The 15,274-nt window shown below is 53.3% G+C and overlaps 3 protein-coding genes across 3 annotated transcripts; 1 reads left to right on the forward strand and 2 right to left on the reverse strand.

The window, feature by feature from the left end:
* Nucleotides 1-1,858: 1,858 nt before the first annotated feature.
* On the reverse strand, nucleotides 1,859-3,038 carry LRP88_05101 (uncharacterized protein; the record flags this gene model as incomplete). Its single annotated transcript, XM_083241663.1, has 3 exons — nucleotides 1,859-2,606; nucleotides 2,660-2,757; nucleotides 2,847-3,038. 3 exons carry the CDS (start codon nucleotides 3,036-3,038, stop codon nucleotides 1,859-1,861), a joined length of 1,038 nt encoding a protein of 345 aa, XP_083102811.1.
* Nucleotides 3,039-10,005: 6,967 nt separating this feature from the next.
* On the reverse strand, nucleotides 10,006-11,254 carry LRP88_05102 (lanthionine synthetase C family protein; the record flags this gene model as incomplete). Its single annotated transcript, XM_083241664.1, has 2 exons — nucleotides 10,006-10,219; nucleotides 10,302-11,254. 2 exons carry the CDS (start codon nucleotides 11,252-11,254, stop codon nucleotides 10,006-10,008), a joined length of 1,167 nt encoding a protein of 388 aa, XP_083102812.1.
* Nucleotides 11,255-12,468: 1,214 nt separating this feature from the next.
* Nucleotides 12,469-13,748, forward strand: LRP88_05103 (uncharacterized protein; the record flags this gene model as incomplete). The annotated part of the gene is made up of 6 exons (XM_083241665.1): nucleotides 12,469-12,546; nucleotides 12,759-13,224; nucleotides 13,274-13,305; nucleotides 13,359-13,432; nucleotides 13,481-13,521; nucleotides 13,648-13,748. 6 exons carry the CDS (start codon nucleotides 12,469-12,471, stop codon nucleotides 13,746-13,748), a joined length of 792 nt encoding a protein of 263 aa, XP_083102813.1.
* Between the last annotated feature and the right edge of the window lie 1,526 nt (nucleotides 13,749-15,274).

The raw sequence follows: 15,274 nt of genomic DNA on the forward strand, positions 1-15,274 counted from the left end.
CCATCTCCATTCCCCCTTGTCGGGGACCATGACAAACCCAGGCCGAAGCTTAAAAAGAAAAAAAAAAGACTTGGGAGAAAAAACAAACCGTAGAATGACCCCAGCTCCTTTTTTTTTTTTTTTTTTTTCTCTTACTGTAGACCCGCCGAAACATAACCTCTTGCAGTTTGGAATGGGCGCCCGCAGGCACTAACAAGCTTCCAAGTGAGCTAGGGTTTCTGGGTCTGGGTCCTTTTTTTTTTTTTTTCTTTCTTGGAGGGGGATGGATAATGGATGATGAATGATGACTCTTATCCCGTTATGTATTTCACATCCATCCCGCCATTGCTCAATAATCATGGACGGATTGGTAAACCTCAATTCGTCCGTTCCGCGCGCCAGCCCGCCCACCGCCCGGATTTACGGCTCAAGCAAAACGTGCTCTCTTAGGTTTTTTCCCCCTTCTCGTGAGGCTTCTGGGGTCGTCTTAGCGCCGGTGCTGTTACGTTGGAGAGCTGTTTGGATTAGTAGAGGGCGTGTCGTTAGCGTCCATGTCAAATACTTTCGGCGTTAATCATGGTCAAGGTTGATGGGTTGATTTGCAATCATGGACAATCGGGCCAGGCCAGGCTAGCCAGAGGCAGACAGCAACGATACCGTACCGTATCGTACATACTCTGTAACATTCACAGGCAATCACAAATTAACCAAAGACAGAAAGACTAATTCTCCAATTATTTGTCCCGTCCCCTCACGCCATGTGCAGGTGCGGACTTGCGCCCGTTTCCGCACCCTCCATACAAAGATACTGTACCAACGGAATCACGGAGTTTAAGGTGTGCGCGTGTGCGAATGAATGCGCGCGGACGCCGTTCACTCTTTGACTTCAGGTCGCTGGGTCTCCCGTTCGGCCACCTTCGCAGCCCGTGGTGGATCTCGGTCTCGGGCCCCGATGGACAGCGGCAGAGCAAACACAAATCGAGAAAGGACCAAAGATACTACTGTAGTCAATGACGTGTGACACCCTTTTCATGATCTGATGGGAGGGATCCCTTCCCTGTCCGTCTCTGCTGCGGTTGGATGCAGGTCTAGAATCCCATTGACGGCTCAACGGAGAATTCATCAATGTGACATGACAGATCCATCCATGGATGGACACGGCAAACGCCAACAACACCCGAGTTCACACCATACGGTACTGCCACGCATGCATAGGGCTCGGCAATTGTCGTTCAATTTAAGGCCATGGACGAAAACAGCCGTCACAATAGAGTTTTGGAGCACGGCAACTTCGTGGCAATTCGGGGACTCGGATTAAATGGTATGCGCCGTCTATCAAAAAAAAAAATATGCTTCTTTTCCCCAGAAAACCTTCACAAGGTTACTTTGCCCGAGTGTGCACTTGTTGACCCAGCCCCCTTTCCCCCTGGCGCCCGGGGTGGAAAGAGAGGGAGAGAGATGTTCCTTTTCGTGCCATATTTCCATCCAATGTCTTGTATCATGTCCCAATATTCCGCATTTCACACACCTTGCCTGCCAACCTGCCTGCCTGCTCCGCTTCCAACTTCCACGTTGTCCGTCTCGTGGCGTTCGAGTTGGGGGAGCTTTGTACAAGATTCCCATGTCCAGCCTTAAGAGAAATCATCCAACGCCAGCCGCCAAAAGGACACACTCGATTCTACGAGTTCGCATCCTCTTTTCGTACAGATGAAAAAAAAAAACACCCCAGAACCCTAGAAATATGTGCCCAGAATAGAAGAATAAAAAAGATACCGATAAACACCGTGCCGCGTGACGAATTTCGACGTGAGGGGAATGGCCGTAAACAAGTAAATCTATAATACTGTATAGTCAAGCGCAGTCAGGACCGTGGTGGTGGTCATAGTCGCATCGGTTCGCCGTCGTAGCCTGAATAGATCATGGGATCGCCCATGCCCATCATCACTTCGGGGTTGGGGCACGACAGGACGTGGGGCTTGATGGTGCCAAATTCGGATTCGACGAGGCCTTGATTGAGCAGGTCCATGTTGGCCATCATCCCGTTCTGCTGCTGTTGGAGGAATTGCATCGTCAGGTCGCTGGGTTGAGGCTTGGCCATTGACCAAGCAGGGAAGCTCGACATGGACGGGGACTGCGAGGGGAACATGGCTGAGGCGTCGATCTCGGGAGGCGGGGGCGCGAAGTCGAAGTCGCTGCTGCCAGTGAAGCTCTGCGGCGAGAGAGTCATGGCGTTGCTGTTGCCAAAGGCAGCCTTTCGGTAGTCGTGCTCAAAGTCGGAGTGGTCAAGCTCGGATGACGATGCCCGTTCTGTTCGGTTGCACACTGAAGAGTCTGTGTCCTTAACCTCCTTCTGGGGCTCCTGCTCCTTCTGCTGGTCTTCGAGTTGTCGTGCCAGCTCAGCCATGCCGGCCTCGTCTTCGGGGAATACTGAGTGCACGGGAAGGTCAATGTCGCTATTGGGTCGGATGCAGCCAAGCTTCTGCGCGATGTTGTGGATCACGGGCTGCCCGCGGTCGTTGAGCTCGGGCTCACCCAGCTCCCAGGGCTGGTTATTCCGGACCATGGAGTAAAGCTTGTGGACAGTGGCGATGAGGGCGAATTGGGTGTTCTCGAGCACCTCGGCGTATCTGTGGCGTGTGTAAGTGACGGGTGGATCCAGGTAAGCTTCTTCCACACATACCCTCGAGGCAGTTGCTTGTATTCCATCTTCTTTCTAACACCGGCGGTGCATACCAAACCGTCATCCTTGCATCGCTTGCAGGGGAATTCACCGTCGCACTTGATCGTGTTAGTGGGGGGACACGCTCGGAGTTTACCAGACATACCTTGGTCTTCTTCATTCGGCATCGCTCACAAGCCTTCCACACACGCTTATGTCGACCGTCCATGCCAGCGGTATGTGTGACATGGTCGTGGTGGTGAATGGCGGCGGCACTGGAGCTCGCTCGTTTGGAGGCGCGGTGGACAGGCTTGACTGACTTGGCACTTGATGTGCTCTTTCGTGAGAGAGTCGACTTGTGGTCCTCTGCAGGAGGAGAGGGCAAGCTACTTGAACCCATTGTTGAAGATCTTGTCTTGACTGTAGGACGAATGGGTCGAGGTGTCATCCAATCCAGAGTGAAGGGGTAAGATAGATGTGTTGAGATGGATGTAATGTGTGTAAGCGGGATGAAGAGAGGGATGAACCAGACGGCTGGGAAGGGAGGGGGGGAAGGATGTATGTATAATAAGAATGTGAAGCAACAGGGAGAAGAAAAAAGGGTTCGACGAGCTTAATAATAATAGCAGTCGAAGCCAAGAGGCATATAACGCGCAGCTGGATTAGGACAGGACCAGGCCCAGGCTTGTGTGACTGGTGACTGTCTGAGATATGCGTAACGGCCTTGAATTAGGTGGATTATGTGAGAATGGGCCACGGCCCTCGGAGGGTTTTCTATCAACTGTCCGGCGCCGCTTGCGGTGCGGGAATCAATGATGGATGGTGAGGGGGGGTGTGCCTAACAGTCGGCGAGGTCTTTATGTCCGAGAAGGCGAGGGCGACAGGGATCGTCCAGGGAGCGAACAAGGGCCCGCAGACTGAGGTTGTGGTGGTGGGTCGCCCCGCGGCGTCGACAAGATGCCCCTAGCTGAAGCCAAAAGTCCGCGCGCGACGGGCGGACTTACGGGGGGGCAGAGAAGAGGATGGATGGATGAGTGGTGAGGAGAGAGGATGGGATGGGGTGGTAATGCTTTTGGGCCGGTTGCTGACAAGGGGAAGGGAGAGTGTGCTGTACTGGCAACGGCCGTTGGAGAAGGACAGCTCAAGCTCAGATGAGAGGACGCGTTATGCTCAAGGCGCAGATCGAGACTAACAAGTGATGAGGGCGAGGCTGAGGCACAAGGATCGAGTGCGAGAGCGAGAACGAGACAGGGGGGGTTTTTTGGAATTGGTTGTGCTTCTGAATGTGAGGGCTTGTTTGGAATCGTAAGGTGGAGCACACGACTCTGCTTTGGTGATGGATGATATGTTTTGTTGGCTGCGAGTTTGATGCTGTGCTGTGCAGTGCTGTGCAGTAGAATGCTGCTGGACAAGGTGATATGCTGCGAAGCCTATGTGTGCGTGGACGTCTCAAGGCTTATAAAGCTATCATTACCGTTAAAGGCTGACAACTTATGTCCAGGTTCGTCTTGGTCTACAAATGCGTGTAAGACGTTGGGATGTGGGGAGGGGGGCGAGAGCCAGAACACCGGGCGGCCACGTCTTGATATATATCCCCAATTTTGAGGATGAACGAGAAAGACTCGCTTTGGATGGTTCTCGGACGGATCTCGTCATCATCATGGATGCTGCTGGATCATCAGGATCAGGATCATGAAAAAGAAGCGGGCCTGCCGTCTACCCGCACGGCTCGCTTCTACTCTCTGACTCTGTCCGCTTCTCGCAGTATCGAGCATCCACTCACCTCACCGAATCCTCCTGTCACCACAAAAAACAGAGTCGCAGGCATGGCATAACACGCATCTCGGCGCCTCCACCACAGGGGGGCACGAGGTCGAGATGGACTGTGATTGCAGATGCAGCCAGCCAGCGGACGACGACGAGGGAATTGCGGGTTGTCCCCGGCATGCCGTGAAGCCGACCTCCGTGACCCAGAACCCAGAACCTTGACCCATGCAAGATTTCCTGATTTCCATTCCGTGTCGTCTTCTGGAGCTTCTCTCCGTCTGCTCGACAAATCCACATGGTTCCCAGCGTGACGGGATGGAGCTAGACTCCGCCAAGACATGGAACGGGAAACAGGGCCACCACTGTCGTTCTCCTCGTTACGAGCATGAACGAGAAAGACCAGGAATCCCTCCAGGGGAAACTCAAAAATGCCCATCTCGTTTTCTGGACTTGTCGTGCCTGTCCCATCAACTGACAGGCATGGGTTGGGATACACTGAAACCCCTTGCGGCCATCTTGCCATGCGGTTGCGGCCCCTGCAAAAAGAGGAACCACCCTTACTCGACCAACAACAGGTTAAGTTTTTGACAGTGAACGAAAGCCCTGTAACTTTGGTCGCGCGGGCTGTCGGCCGCGGGCTGTCGTACGCTCTCGGCCAATCCAGCAGCGTATTCAAGATCCTCGTAGAGGGAAAAATAGGGAACAGAGTTGGTAGGGGGGTGGTTCCCGGCCCCGATGGCCCCGATGTTGACGCCTGGCGCCGATGCAGACACCGCCCCCAGGTACGTGGCGATATCGTGGACTGGACTGAGATTGCAGGTTTGCGAATCGTCATTCTGGCCGTATCTCAGCTTTATGGCATGGGTCCATCTGGGCTGCCTCTGGGTGGTCCATTATCATGTTCTGTTTATGCTGCAGTTGGTTCACCATTTTGACCGCTTATGCAAAGCTCTTCCCAAGACATGGCTGAGTAAGTAACCATGGAGACTTGTAAAGTCCGATCATCAGTGAGTAAGCGGAATGCGGAATCACAAAAAACACCAAGACTGAAAACAAAGCGGCCATTGTCGTGGTCATGAGCGCCTCCGCTGCCCGTGTGTCCCCACCGCACTAGAAAGAAAGCTACGCTAAAGCGCTGCTCCTGCAAAGCCTACTGTAGATAACTAATCCCGCCGTACCTCCTGACTCTTTTTTACTCACTACTCGCTTCCCCGGCCTCTGGGTGAAGCCGCGAGGTGCGTGGTTGGGCGCATGTAGGGCTGGCGAGGTTGCGCTGATCAGCGCAGCGAGCTGAGAGGGTCGGCACGGCATTGGGAATCCCAGGGGGGCAGCCCCAGGTACCGCCGCACCGCCCCATGGCTGTGAGGGTACCTGGCGCGAGGTAGGTGTGGTTCTCCAAATCCCGCCCCGGCACGGATATAAGTGCCAGCCCGGCGGGCTTTTGCCGTCGCAGTGACGCATCATGGCTCATGGCTTACTAGTTCCCCCCCTACTGTACGGTCCTCTGCACGTTGGGCTAAGGGGGCGTGTGTTTTGGGTCTGTCTGAGGTCACAGGTTTCGAGTTTTTGTCAAGAGAGAAAAGAAAAAGGCCTGAAGTCCGGACTTCTCCAAGGGCCGACCCCGATCGGACTCCGCGGGCGGCAATTACCAGGCCGCATTCGCCGCATCGCATCATGCTTCTTTTCTCTCTGTTGTCGAGAATTCACATGCGCTTGCTTCTCTTTGCCGTTCATGATTTGCCGGCACAAGACCCCGTGCCTGATCCCGAGTAATCGGTAAGGGCATGACCTCCGCGGCTTGGCCCATCCATCCATCTCAATGATCTCATCATGGTGTTTGTACCGTGCCCAGATTCATCTCGCTCCCATTCTCGCACCCCTATTTTTCTCCAGCTACTGGCTGGTCCCCCGATTTTTGAGTGTGAGACAAGAGAATAAAAATCCCACTTTCAATTTTGCATCGTGGATACCGCTAGACTTTGGGCACAATGGATGGATGGGCCCATTCCCCTTGACACCCAGCAATCAAGGACGCCCCCGACAAGACATCCATTCCTCGCTTAGAGCCCCCGTTGAAGCTGTTCGCAGAGATGCTTTCCTCTAGCCACCGCCTCAAGCCCAAACGGGAGCCCGAGAAAACGTGCTGCCGTTTCTGATTCGGCACTTGGAGAGGCGGACGAGGCTCGGCGACATCTCGTCAACTTGGCTTTCTACTAGGACAGCGGAACTTGCAAAACCTTGAGCCTCATCTCGCTGTTCCTTAATCGCATCTAGTCTCTTTGGTTGGTTGGTAAACTCATCCCCACGGCACCACCGTCCCGAGGCCACAACCACCGACGTCATACGTCTTGATCTGTCACTGAGACAAGAACAGTCTCGAGCAAATCAGCAGCGTTACCATCACGTTTTTAATTCTCACTGCAGGCCTTGGTTGTCTCAAACTCTCGTGTTGAGTGATGGTGCCAAACATGCTTACTGCGAGATGCGAGAACAGAACAGAACAGAACAGGGCGTGTGCGTCTGGCATCCAATGTGTTGATGCGTTGTTGCATCCATCGATTGGGTCGTGTTGGTGCATGATTCCTCACCTCGGGAAGTCAATGACAGCATGGCCAAAGCGAAAAACCCTGATCGCCCACTCAGCGCTAGCTCGTCTTAGTTCTTTTTGCGCCGGCAATAGCAGGGAGCTTCCGGGAATAAGGTCATTCCCAGGGCTGAAGTTTGCCATGACTCCCGTCTCTCATCAATCTGAATCACGTTCATGTGGTGAGTGGGTTTTTCTGACCATGCAATGCATCCATTCACATCACATCCACACTTGACAATGGATCCATCACAAAGCACATTATCATTTCTCACAGCCATAATCATCATCATCATCATCACCATCATCACCATCACCAAAGCTATTATCTGACCATCACTAGAGTCAATATCACTTGTCTGATATACTCTCGGAGATAAGCGCTCTCTGCAGCCAACGTGACCTGTGGCGGGCGCAATTGGCTGACTTTGATGTCATGGTGATAGCAAAACGAATGAAGCTTAAAACGTCGTTGGCCACCGAATCAGAATCAGAGCACCTAAATCTTGGAGGGGCCATCTCGCAACGACTGACCAGTCGGCACCACGAGAGCCGAGAGCACGTTTTCTGCCTGGACAGTCACAGTCTCATCTCAGCCAGATTCTCTCAATCTCCAACAAGACAACCCGTGGCCCTATGAATTCAGCCGCCAAAAACGTGCGTCTGTGTGAGTGGACCACAAACGAGGCAAAAAAGCGTCGATCGACTGCCACCCCTAGGAATGGATGCCGAACACCGGGTTTCCAGCCTCCATTTCTTCTAGAAGCTCGCGGGAACAAATGCACCCTGCCGCGCTCGGTGCCGGGAGCGGCAAGCCATGGCCATTTTCGCTCCGAGCCACTGGGGCCAGCCCAGCCTGTCAAGCAAGCTCTCAAGGTCCCTGGCCGAATCATTAGCCCGTCTTCTCTCTTCTCCATCCTCCAAGGTGTCTGCACGGATCCGAATAACCCTGATCGGTGCCGATGCATTACCCACCGGTCCCCATCAGCATCAGTCGCCGACAGACCAGCCTAGCGTTTCTTCAAGACCCGACGCTTGTTGGAGATCAGGGTGTTTGACGCCAGGGGACACAGACTCCCCCTTGATGGAAATGAAGTCATAGCCTTCTTTTTCGCAGATTGCGACCCTACTTTTCGCCGTTGAAGAAAAAATGCCGCTTCAATAGCTTGCAGCTTGTCGTCGCTTCTCATAACCGCCGACCCTCCGCCGTGAGGCGTGTGACTCCACCTCGCGATCGGGTCGGCGATATAACCGCCGACATTACCTTCTGACGTCGACAGCGAAACGGGAACGGGAACGGGAAATGGCCAATTCTCGATCGAGCTTATTCCCATGATTTGACGTTTTCTGGCGCCAATTTCGGCGGATCGCTGTCATTTCTGCTGTTGCTCCGCGGACGTTGCAGCGCAAAGATTCCATCCATGACCCCCATGACCTGCCATGTAAACAACGCAACGCAATGCAATGCATACAACACACTGGGGATGGGGATGGAGATGGGGACCATTGCTTGCTTTGTTGGAAATGCCTCACCGTTCATGGCACATGGAAGGGGTTCCTTGACGTTATCGTCTCTTCTCTGATCTGATTCAGTGCATGGATGAGCGAGCTTCAGGTGCGTGAGTGAAAGGGAAGCCCACTTTTACGCTCCCTGCGAGTTTTCGTTTTCCCATCTCGACTCCATTCATCTGTGATCTCGATCCCTTTGAGGGCAAGTCTGTCTTTGCCTTCAGAGTTGCTTTTCGAGCCGCCACGCCTCGACTTGCATGAACGGTTGGCCGTTTGGATCCATTCCTTCCTTCCTGCGCACGCCTCATCGCCGACGCCTCAACCCTGTTCCCTTCTAATCTCTTGACGACCCGTTTAGACCGTCCGAGGCCCTCGGCCCTGAGACGCCCCTGGCCCCATCTGGCGAGCTTCCGGTCCTCGGCCCCACATAGACGGGAATGGCATCAAGGTGTGTTATATCCGCTGCAGGAACTCGGCCGAGAGTGACCAACGAGCCGTCACCATTTGTTCGACTGCTGTGTCGCCATGACACGATTAGAGTCATGGCACGCAGCTCGAGCTTCTGGAAGCACACCACAAGAAATCACAGGCTCAGCCCAATTTTCAGGGACAAAAATTTTCATTTCCTGAACAAGGCCTTTCGGCACTCGAGCCTTGTTCGGCTGGACCGATGCTCGTCACGTCTATAAACCGGGTTTTTAAGGTGAGGTTGTACTAAAAACCGGGACTCGATGGGGCTCTTTGCTCACCATCCACTCACCTTATCGTCGGGCGTCCAATCCTCTGTCGACACCTCTAGAAACTCGGTATTCTTCCGGTGTTGGCGGTGGATCTTGGCCTGATGAGCCTCAGAATCAGCCGCATCCCTATCATATCTGGCACAACAGCTAGCAGGGGCCAATAGTGAGCCCCGGCACATCGAAACATCAAATAGTTATCCTCTAGAATGCAAGCCTTGTCCATGGCGGGCGCTTCCAAAACTCCGACAAATCTCCAGCCACGGCCGAGGTGTGGATTCCAGACAACAGATAGCGCCAACCGCGCGACAGACATGTGAGGGTGGATCTCACGAACCACTCCGGGCGACTTATCACGCAAGGAATGCAAACTTGGCTTTTTTTTTTTTTTGGTGTTGCCTCTTCTTGCTTCCCGATCGAATGGACTATCTGGCCAAGACGTGGGACGAGCTCAGGGGGCGGGTATCCAACCTTTGGGCTGGAAATCCCAGGGATGGTGATGCTCGCCGGCCCGATCCCGTGAATGCCCCGTCCTTACAGAATGCCCAGTTATCCTCGGTTAGCATGCAGCTAGCTAGTACCGACATGCCATGTCCATGTGCTACTGCAAGTTGAAGTCATCATCCATCTCGCAACCAGACTGTGGGAGACCCAAGTGGCAAAGAAGGAAAATAGAAGACGCCAGCGTCCCATCCGATATCGCTACCTTTTCAAACTGCCTAGCCACGGCTTCCACCGCCAGATGGCATCAAGCCATCCATCATCCTCTGTTACAGGTCGTTGTACATGATAAGCCGGGGACATTCTTGCTCGCAGACTGCCCATGTCCATGCAGCACTCGGTAAGTAATTCATCAGGACTGAAGCCTTGTGCCCATAGGAGGCATTCTCGAACAGGTTTGGGTCGTGACGGCGGACCTTTTCCACAGCATCGGCGGTCGCCAGAGCGAGGAAGTGTTCTCGACTGGGCCCACGAGGAAGGACTCTATTCCGAGGTCAGTTGATAACCGAGGTCCAAGGCACATCAAGGTGAGAGGAAAAAGGGGGTCCACCGCGGAAAGACTTACAAGGCGTTGCCAAAAATGCCATGGCACAAGCACGGTTCCTTTGTGAGCAGACCGTGTCGCCAGATTATGCTCTGCCCCTTTTCCACGGCCGAGTCGATGCGGTCGTGGAGGTGTGGGAAATACAGACGCAGTGAGGTGAGCGAGTATAGGAAGCCAGGGGCGCCATGGCACCACTGTACGAGGTTTGCACTTCTTCCCTCCTTTAGGTTCCTTGCGCTGGATGGCCAGTTGCCGTCTGGAAGCTGAAGTTCAAGCAGTCTCTCGAGGCGGTGCGAGAGCTGTGGAGCGAGTGATGGGTTTGAGAGGACGAGCTGGGTGATGATGCCCATGTCTCCGTGGGCAGCACCAAAGTATCGCTTCCCATGCCACTCCCAGTTGCCTCGGCCGTCGTCATCAGTCGCCATGATCCTCTCCGTCAACCGCCGTAACGGAGATTCCACGAGCCCTGCACTCCCTGGCACCCAGTGTCTGACCATCCGCAACATATACAAGGCACCGGCTCGTCCATAGGGTATCTCTGATGGAAAGGGGTCGTCCTGAGGGTTCGAGTATGGGCCGAGAAGCCTTGGCATGTTGGCCAGAAAGTCGACCAAGTGGCCCGGATCCTTGGTCACACATGCTCGCACCGCCTCAAACGACAACTTCTCAGACGAGATGCCACAGTTACCCTTCTCCAAGACCAAATGACCTCGATCGCCGGCGAGATACTGCCGTGCCCAGAATATCAACTCCTGACCCGAGATGAGCAGGTCTGGGTGCATTTCTGACAACTGGAGGAACAGGTAGGCGAGGCCCGTGTAGCCGGTAAAGAGGCCTCCGAGGTGACGGTCGTGATAGACCTCTCGAGGAGGTGTGTGTCGAACGACGAGCTCGAGGGCGTACGTGAGGAGTTCTTTGGGATCTGATCCCAAGCTCTGCGCGGGAAGATTGTTCGAGATGTATCGTTGATCCATGATGGTGATGTTCCTATCACTCTTTCGACAAAGGTATCGAGGGCGCTCCCAATGTTCTCATCGTCTAGACGAGGCTGTCGTCAACGTTGGGTTTGACTGATGTTATACAGCGCGCCCCTGTGACGCATACCGTCATCTTGGGGAGTGATCAGCAGCCGATGCCTTGTAATTGGGCGTGGGGGGAAAGACGTTGAGGCTCACGCGACATACCACAAGTACACAAAGAAAAGGGGGCTCTTCTCTTACATGAGCAAGAGGGTGTCTCAGTGTCTTATAGCGTGGGGTTTCAACCCGTCTCTGCCTTGTTTCGAGGAGCGACGTCTTCCAAGGTTGGACAAGCCAGTTCAACCTGGTCCCGGGACTCTCGATATAGGCTCCCGACGGTTGGGGCCGAGGTGGGTCGTCAGCTCACGGCGCGGGGCGGGTCTCTGGACGTTTGCTTCCGGGGGATGGATCAGATCAGCGGGTGACGTCTGATGGCGGATGACTCTTGGCGTTGTCGCTCTGAAAGGGGAAATGGCTGCATGCAGTTCCTTGGATTTGGATCAACAGACCAGGGGTTGGAGGTTGAAACTGATGGCATTCTTATATCAATCACTTGATGAGCAAAGAACACCATCATTACCTCCACTGTCTTCGGAGCAGTGACCCGGTAGGCGGAGGTGTTGCTCCCTCTAGCGTAGAAGGTGATGGGTAAGGTAGTGAGAGGATAGATGTATTGCTTGGTACCTACCCTACGATGCTAAACACGAGGAATTATTTCTTGCCTTGATTATTGCCAAATATACGATCAAATCCAGTTATTTTTAAGCTATGTACATCCGTGTCAAAGTCATATTCCCAAGGTATTATTCAATCATTCTCAGGAGGCTTCAAAGTTGTAATGAAATTGCATCTCTTCATGATTCGTACATGTCTTCATTTACACAAAGCTGTACCGAAGCCCCACGTGCCTGAGCGTCAAGGCGCCCCACCAACCAAGCTCATGCTGCATGCCAAGATGACGACATCGATTTGAGAGCTTCCTCCCTTGAGCTTCCTTGGCCGAGTTGGAATGGAAAGCTTGTGATTGTCGACTTCGCCACGATATAAACAATCAAGGTCAAGCGATTCACATTTTTTAGTCAAAACTCTGGTGTTCTTGATATTCAGACCATTTCCATTTCATCTCACCCCACCATTCGCTTGGTTCGTCTCCAGCAGCGCAACCCACCATGGCCGACTCGACAGAAGGTTCAGGATCTGAGCAGCAGCAGCAGCAGCAGCCCAAGCGGAACCGAATGGTCGATTCCGTGGGTGAAAAGGCTCAAGAGGTCTTGTAAGGCTACGACAAGATCAAGCCCTTCATAACAGCAGACTGATTACTCTTTAGCAAGGAAGATTATGCGCAGGCTAAAGAGCATGTCGCCCACGCCGCCAAGAGCAAGGCCTATCTCTACCCGATCAAGGCACGACTCCGTCCCCTCCATCTCAGAGAGAGTACTCATTAACACATTCAACACAGGGAATCATCTACCTCCTCACCCACCGTTCGCTATGGGCGCCATTTCTGTCCAAGCTCGGTCCCTTGATCCTCCTCTCCACGGGTGTCATTGGTGGCATGTTCGCATTCACCTATCTTCCCCAGCTCGCCGTTCTCGTCTTTGTCAACGGACCACTCGCAGTTATAACCACCAGTCTGCTCGTTCTCAATGAGAGCACCACCATCATCAACCTCATTTCTCGAAACTATCTCCTCCGGGATGCGCTACTTGACACATTTGATGGCACTCTGCTCGCACGTGGGGACACTCAGATCGTGAGCGAGGGAAGAGAGGTCAAATCTGGCAGTGATCCGATTCAGAAACTGGGCAAGATCCTCAAGAGTCCTTTTGAACGATTCAGCCCAAAGGCTATCATTCGTTACGTCATGTATCTGCCTCTCAATGCCATTCCTGTTGTCGGTACCGCGATATTTATCATCATTCAAGGTCAGTAGACCTCTCATCGCACATGTACTGTCTTTACTGACTGATTCAGGCCGCAACCGAGGCAAGGGAGTTCATGATCGAGTAAGTAACACTCTGCCGCTGATCGTCGTGTAGTCGTGCTGATGATATTCCAGTACTTTCAGCTTAAGCGATGGTCGGCTCCCAAGAGGTCGGATTGGCTTAACAAGAACGTCGGCCCTTACACAGCGTACGTAACCTTTCCGCGTCATGATTTTCCGGACCCTTCCTGGTGAAGCGTAGCACGCGAAGAACTGGATATAGCTAATCGACGCATTGGTACAGATTCGGACTTGTTGCCACTCTTCTCGAGATGATCCCGGTTGCCTCCATATTCTTTACCTTTACCAACACAGGCGAGTCGTTCAAAGATGACAGATACGAATACAAGCTAACACCGTGTAGTTGGCGCTGCCTTGTGGGCTGCTGATATCGAAGACAAGAATACCACCATGACTGATGAAACGGCCCCATCCCTGCGAGAGACAGCCGAGAAGGCCGAGTAGACGAGCCGATATTCTCACCACATTGACTCATCAGAGTTCACCCCTAGCGAGAAAATATATCCCTGGAGGAATTCGGTACGACAGATAGGTTTTGGGATGATTTTTTAAGGCAGGAGTTGAAGGAGATCATACAGAGCTAGAGTGAGGCAGTTTGAGCCGATGGCTCCTGCCCATCTACCCGAGGGCCTCTAGGTACGTTGAGAGTTTTAAGGCAGGAAGGCTCATGATCACGGGATTTTTAATCAGGGAGCGTGTTTTGTGTGTGTCTAAGGCAATGGATCTGTTTCTCTTATTTCACAAAAAAGGTCTCGTCTTGTCTCTCGCAACCATCACCGCTTTTGCCCTGAATACTTTCCACGCATGCGTCACGCTGAAGGACTCGCCACCTGTTGAAGACCGACATGAATGGTTCAATCTCGAGGACAGGTGCCATGCAGCCAAGGTCACTCAACAATAACATCTCGAGTAGACTCTATCATTGGAGCTGACTGAATGTGTTCTTGGCAGAGATGACACCCCTTGGCCTTTCGATATTCAGCTGGGTCAACAATGCCTAGTAGTACAGCGTCGGCTACGCTTTCATATCGATACAGAATCCGTCGGGGGTTCCAGTTGGAGCTAAAGACCGGATCCACGCCATAGAAAGAATCCTTGGAACGACGCTCAGAAAGCCAAACCTGTCCGTCCAAGGAAACTGCAACCTTGCAGTCCGACGGCAAGCTGCATCTCGCCTCGTTGCCGAGGCTAGCTGCAGGTGTTACTGCTGTACCTGGGCATGCCAGTTTGGATCTTCTGGGCCCTTAAACTGTGTGACGCTCGCCAGCCCAGCCGTTAGCCCCGAAGGGTGGAAGGCCCGAGATGTTTCGTGCATCAAGCGCAGGACACGGCCAAGATCTCCTCTGTCAGGCACTCTACCGGGGTGGGCCAGATCCCGCAGGAGGATGCACAAAGCGACACGGGCGTGCGAGGGATATGTTGCTGCGAGTCTTGTGTGACCTGTACTTGAGTCAACAAACTTCTCACGCAAGTGCAGAGGACATCTGTCAAAGGGGCCAACGGTGCTTGGTCTCACTTCGAACTGTCTTGAACTTCGAGACGTCATGATACTCTCAGGGGTTCATCATTAACAATTTATAGCCTGCTCAGATAAAGGATCAGGAGTTGGACGTGTCTTTCTTGTGACATCCATTCCACGGATAGAATGGGAGATGAAGGATGGCCCGTGACATGACACATTGGAACAAGCACCTGTTGATGAGGCGAAAGGGGTATGAATGGCAATCGACGACTGCAAGCAAGCGGTTATGCAACCTCAATCAGGAACCGCCGGTCCGAGCACATGGAAGGACGGTAATATACTTCGGCTCCGAGTTCTACTCATATCTCAAGCGCCGCTTCCGCTCCCGCTCCGTTCCCGCATCCCAGCATATGGAGTTGGGATGATGCCCCGTCTCCAAAGACCGGTAGATTTCTTACGGGAAGCATGGTGAAGCAATCTCTCGGAGATATTTTCCACGGCGTGGGAA

Source organism: Fusarium phalaenopsidis (assembly GCF_050370095.1).
Source record: "Fusarium phalaenopsidis strain FUZ10S chromosome Unknown contig_32292, whole genome shotgun sequence".
Taxonomy (NCBI): Eukaryota; Fungi; Ascomycota; class Sordariomycetes; order Hypocreales; family Nectriaceae; genus Fusarium; species Fusarium phalaenopsidis.